Source organism: Rattus norvegicus, chromosome 11 (assembly GCF_036323735.1).
Source record: "Rattus norvegicus strain BN/NHsdMcwi chromosome 11, GRCr8, whole genome shotgun sequence".
NCBI lineage: Eukaryota > Metazoa > Chordata > Mammalia > Rodentia > Muridae > Rattus > Rattus norvegicus.
Genome location: NC_086029.1, coordinates 4,060,204 through 4,066,400, shown reverse-complemented (window position 1 = coordinate 4,066,400; position 6,197 = coordinate 4,060,204). Strand labels below are relative to the sequence as shown.

The window sequence follows — 6,197 nt, the reverse complement described above, 5'->3', positions numbered from 1 at the left end:
AAAAACGCCCAAATAGCAGAATTAATCAACGATAGAAAGTATTTTCAAGTCCTGCAGTGAGAAACTTATTCTTGAGAGAAGAAACAAGAATGAATTAGTCCATGATAAGTTTGTCTCCAAAGACACTCTTGGAGTGTAGATGTGGCTCAGGGAGACCCCATGGAGTGCACAGGGGCTTCTCAGGAGGAGAGAGCTACATGGTCAGGAACCGCAAAGTATTTTAAAGTCACGGCAAATGGCATAGGAAAGAGCTCAGCACTTCTGCACTGGAGGCACCATCAAGAGTTTCTGAGGATGAGCTCACATGTGAGTAAAAGACGGGAACTTCCTGGGGCTAGATAGGATAACAGAGCCCACAGGAGTGTAGGAAGCCATCCAGTCGAAGGAGAGACAGGCTGGACAAGCCAGTGCAGGAGCTCTTTGTGGTCATCAAGGGGCATTGAGAAGAGGACTCAAAAAATATTACAGGATGCAACAGAGTCTAACGTGCTCAGGGAAGCTAAACACAGGATCCACGTAACACCTGAGAGAAGCTCACGGCATCCTCATCTTCCCTTTTAAATTACTTTTTACTGATCATACAAAATAATGGGCTTCATGATACTTTCAGGAATCGATAGATATAAACTTAGTTTGGCATTCACTACTCTTGAGTTATCCTCGTCAAAATGTCCTCCGTGGGAGCCTCCACCTCACATCCACCTTCTGTAGTGATGTCTTGGCTGTTCTTTAAGGATCCAAAGAGACCAATATGGATGCGGCCCAAGTTCGACTCATTCTAAACACTTTCTCTTCTTCCTGGTCTCCTGCTTCACTTTTTGAGAACTCCATATTGGAATTCCTTCGTCCCTCAGTGTCCTCTACTCCCTCATGTGTTCTTTAGTCTTTCTTCCACATCCCCATCAATTTAATCTTTCTTACCCTCATCCTGGTCTCTTCTCTGCATGTGAAGGTGGGATTTATTTAAAAAGATGACTTTAGGGGCCCGGAGAGATGACCAATGGATTAAGAGCTTGTCTGCTTTGAAAGAGGACTTGGATTTGTTCTTTGAGCTCATGTCCAAAGGCTCCCAACCACCTTTAATTCAAGCTCCAGGGGACCTGACTACTCTTGTCTCTGTGGTCTCCTTTATTCATGCCCTTCCCCCACCCACGTAATTAAAAATAATACATCTACAGATGAGAAACAGGTTTCATTAGGTTTCGTTAGTCAAACACTCCCCGACCTTCTCTGATTCTCAGTCTGCTTGGATCAGTTTATTGGGTTTCCCCTTGAGTTCCAAGACCACCTCCCTGTTACCTGCCCCTCTTTCCCCAACTGTCTGTTTCTTCCTCAAACTTCACCTCAGAGAGTCTATCTATTTCTGGCCCCTCTCCACTGCTTCCTAAACATCCATCTTTTTCCCCCCGTGCTATCCCTGCTCCTCTAAGCCTCATCTCCAGTTCTTTTCTCTCCCTAAAGACCAGACCAGCTCAGTCCTGTTTGTTTTAGTTTACGTGACATTAGACTTACTGTTCACAGCCTTGACCTTTCCGGCTTCCTCTCCATGTTCCATCCACCACAGTCCGTCTCCTCCACCTAAGTGTTCACACACAACACGTCACATCGCACATTTTAATTTTTAGAGCAAAACAAATTCAACTGGAAAAGATACTGGGGTTGTCAAAGGCCCTTGGGTATCTGAAACACAGAAAAACATACATTTTCCCCCAATCCTATAAATTACCCATCTATGTCCACCTCACTTTGTGCATTTCACCTTAACGGATCTTTTCCACCAGATTATAGACGTAGATGTGGATGTCGCCATCAAACTTGGTGAACTACACAGAAGGCTTGGCTAGAACTTGGTAAATGACTTTGTCGATCTGTTTGGACCCGTCGCTTCTGGTGAACTGCACACATTGACCGGTTAAGATGTCGCTGTCAACGTCAGACTTCACCTCTGCTGGAGGATTCTCTGAAATGATACTGAGGTTACCTTCTGCGTAATCATCCAAGAGCTGGTAGATGTATAGGACTGTATCTTTCTCGTAGGTGATGTAAAACCAGTCCTTCATGATCGGCACCTGAGATGGGACCACCCCCCTCCAGTTATCCTTAGAACCATGTTTGCCCTCAAATTTATGCTCCACAGCTCGGCCAACCATGGCACTGGCGAGATGGGCATCTTTCACTTGAGGAAACACAACTTTGGGAGTCAAGACCTTAAGCTTTAAAATCCTCTCATCACTGTGAAGTTCCAGTCCATAGACACAATCAATTCCATCATACTTGACCAGATAGAGAGAGGGATTTGTTGGCAGTTGATCTAGAACGACGGCCTTCCACTGGGTGACGGGCTCATCGCCTTCCTTCCATCCGTGAAAAATTCTGCAGCCCACAATGTTCCCCAGGGCCTGGGGAGAAGGCCTCCTCCTCCTCCGCTCCTGGAAGGATGGTGTGCTCATCCTACTCAGACACATCCTCTTCTTCATGGCTGTAGACCTCATGTGGTAGGCCACGGCATCCTGGTCCACTGTCTTGTGGCTACCGTTCTGTGTTCAGGCTTCACACTTGCCCGTGGCCTGGGTTTGAAGAGCTCGCCTGCTTAAACCAGACACAATGCTGTTGCCGCTGTCATGTGAGTGCCTGCAAGAACAATGGGGGTGGAGTGGGGGAGGGCGCTGGACCAAGGCTCTTGTCTAAGAGAACTTTGGAGCAGGTGAGGAAGGTGATGGTAGACAGGATTGAGCATCTGAATCTTATTCTGTCATAATCAGAAGTTCGTAGGAGGGCTGGGCAATGGTGGAGCACACCTTTAATTCCAGCATTCAAGAGGCAGAGGGAGGCAGACCTCTGTGAGATCAAGGCCAGCCTGGTCTACAGAGTTAGTTCCAGGATAGCCAAAGCTACCCACAGAAAAACCCTGCTTCAAAAATCAAAATCTAAAGTTCAAAGGGAAATGAACAAATGGTCCTCTACAGCTCAGAATAAGATATTCAGACACATTTCTTCAGCCCGAGGCACTTTACCTCTGCTGAGGAACCTCTCCTTGAATGTCTAGGTCAGTGTGGGATTAAGTATCCCTGTCCCCCACTTTAAGCAAGCAGAACAGAGAAAGGATAGCAAAGGAGCCAGAAGGATGGCCACACCCATCTTCTACCCTCTAACTATGAACTATGTGGCAACATCCACAAGTGTCTGCCCAGAGACACAGCACACCAGTCCACTGGCTTTCTGTACTGTGCATCCTGACCCAGACCCAGGTTTATTCCGCGAAGCTGTTGCATCTTCGACCGCAACAAGAGCCTTTTGTGTAGGCAACAACAGCCACTTAGAAATAATATCTCCTGGGTTTGGGATTTAGCTCAGTGGTAGAGCAGTTGCCTAGCAAGCACAAGGCCCTGGGTTCGGTCCTCAGCTCTGAAAAAAAAAAAAAAAAAAACAAAGGAACAACAAAAAAAAAAAACCAAAGAAATATTATCTCCTAAAATGCACAGGCACAGAGAGGAGCTTTGGCATTTTAGTAGAATTATGGATTAGATATTGTTAGCAAAGGATGATAAACTCCGGAGACTGACTAGCCTAGACCATCCGCCGACCTCTCAAACATGGAAGACATCAGAACAGACGGTTACTCACTGTATGAGGAAAACTTTTAGCTTTCTGGGATACAAGGGTCCCAGTTATCTTCATAAATGTATTTACCGAGAGAAAATGTCCTAGTCGTCCAGATTCTGTCTTCTGAAACCGGTCAGGCATCAAAAGGCTGTTGAACAATTGTGGGGTTCAGGAGCTGAACTGGCTTTCACACCCCGCTGCGAAGATAGTGAACCCACCTTCAGGGGAGTCTAGCGCCTCCAAGTGGAAGAGAAGCGCAACCTCCGCCCAGTGCTCTGTGACATCATCCAGGCTCTGCTTACGTCATAGAAGCCCTCTCAGTCCAGTTCCTTCCCTAGTTACGCTTAGAAACTTCCAGCATCTAGGTTTTAGCTTCTCATGTAGCCTCGTGGAGGCCCAAAGTAAAGTCCCCACCCAAATATTCTGATGACTCGAGTCACAGTCTGCCCATGTAGCTATTTTCATGCATTTTATTTTTCTGAAAAAGTCTTTGGTTTCTGATTCACCATCATCCTTGGTGGTTATTTTCCCAGCTCCTATCATTCCTTTGGTTATCTTTAAGCCATACTCCATATCAGAAATATTGGTAGGCTCTCTCTCCAAGGCAGCCCACTGGATAGCACCCCAAAATTAGCTTTATCAAAACCCACAATTAGAGGACGGACATTTTTATTCACACAAAGCTGGAATTTGACAGGATTAAATACCTTGTATTGAAGTCAATGGCGATCATGAATTATGGATCCTTTGCAAAGAGCGAAAAAAAATTAGCTCCTGGACCTGCTTCCAAAGTCGGGATAAACTGATGATAAACCCGATATCGACCAGTCATATTTTAAATGTCTTTAAAATTAACAGCACTTCTGTTTACAAGGAATTTATTAGATCAAATGGAGCAAAACAGGATGAAATAGATGTGGTAATTTTATTTTTGAAATATGGGTAGACAGAATACTGGATGCAGGTAAGGATGGAATTTACCTGTAAATTACAGGGCACTTTAATTTTTTTGTGTCACATAGTTCTTCAGATCTTCAAAAGGATTCTTTTCAGAACCCTCCCCTGTCCCCACCACACTCTGACCCTCCCTTTCCTCTTCCCAGTAATTCCCTTCCACTTTACCATTATAATTTTTATATGTACTTAGAGCTTAACAACTTATGGCACCTTTTAAAAATCTGACCACTTTTCTAAGTGCACCATCTTCTTTTTCTAGCTTCTATCTTACTTTTAACCACATTTTCCTTCACACTTTGAGTTTTACTCTCTCTCTGCTCTTATCACTCCTCTGCCATTATGTGACTTTGGTCCACTATGTGGCTGACCTCAATGTGGGGTTAACTCAAAGGACATGATTTTTCCCCCTTTTCTCCCCTTCATCTTCCTTCTCTAGGCACATGCTGAGATATACAGCGTTGGGGATTTTTTTAAGCCTGGAAAGCAAACACACACACACACACACACACACACACACACACACACACACTCACACAGAAACACTCATACAACCCAAACACACAAACACACACATACATACACACACACACACATACGCACATACACACAGAAACACTCATACATACCAAAGCATACAAACACACACATACATACACACACAAACACACACACACACACGCACACGCAAACAGACACACAAACATACACATACATACACACAAACACACAAATACAGAGAGAGAGAGACAGAAGCAGAGACAGAGAGAGACACAGAGAGAGACAGAGAGCCCCTAAGAAAACACGTAATATCATCTTTCTAAGAACAATAAACAGAGACAACTTTCAAAAAAGTGAAGAACAAGTAGGCAACAAGAAGAACAATCTCATCATAGCCATCAACTTGAGGAGGAAAGAGTTTGTCTCACTCTATCTTCTAGGTTCCCGTCTGTTACTGAGCGACGTTGGGGCAGGAACTCAGGCAGGACTCAAGAGGCAGGAATGGAAGCAGAGACAACTTAGAAATGCTGGGTACTGGATTGCTATCCATGACCTACTCAGCTTTCTCTCCTTCTCATACAACCCAGGGCCACCTTCATAGGGGATGACACTCCCCATAGTGGGCTACACCCTTCCACATCAACCATCAAAAATAAATTCCTTACAGATGTGGCCAACGGCCAATCTGATGGAGGCAATTCTTCAGCTGAGGCTCCTTCTTCCCAGGTTTAGTCAAACTGACAATAAAAACTAACCAGGACCCTGCACATCCATTCTGATTGCCACACTGTGTGCAATAGATAAGCCATTGGAATAACCTTACCTGTTGATCACTGTACGAATGGCTGAAAAAACATGATATACATTGATGTGATTCTCATCTATGTGTAAGAGGAAAGGGTTTCGTTCTCAGAAAAACAGAAGGGAGTGTAAAATACAATATGTTAAGTGAAACAAGCCAGACTCAAACAGACGATTGGGGAATTTAGATTTTAATAAGGGATATTAAGTGAAAGGGGCATTTAGGAAGAGGAAGGGGAGCAGCAGGGTGTGTCTGTGTGTGCGTGTGTGCGTGTGTGTGTGTGTGTGTGTGTGTGTGAGGTGGAAATGGAGGTGAATTGTGAGGATGAAGATGGCTA

The 6,197-nt window shown here is 44.7% G+C and overlaps 1 protein-coding gene across 1 annotated transcript; it reads right to left on the bottom strand.

Annotated features, from left to right (window-relative positions):
- Positions 1-1,600: 1,600 nt before the first annotated feature.
- On the bottom strand, positions 1,601-3,822 carry LOC134481119 (Y-linked testis-specific protein 1-like). The gene is made up of 2 exons (XM_063270958.1): positions 3,691-3,822; positions 1,601-2,631 (listed from the first exon to the last, which is right to left on the bottom strand). The coding sequence occupies exon 2, from the start codon at positions 2,490-2,492 to the stop codon at positions 1,824-1,826; it is 669 nt and encodes a 222-aa protein (XP_063127028.1). The 5' UTR covers positions 2,493-2,631; positions 3,691-3,822; the 3' UTR covers positions 1,601-1,823.
- Positions 3,823-6,197: the final 2,375 nt, after the last annotated feature.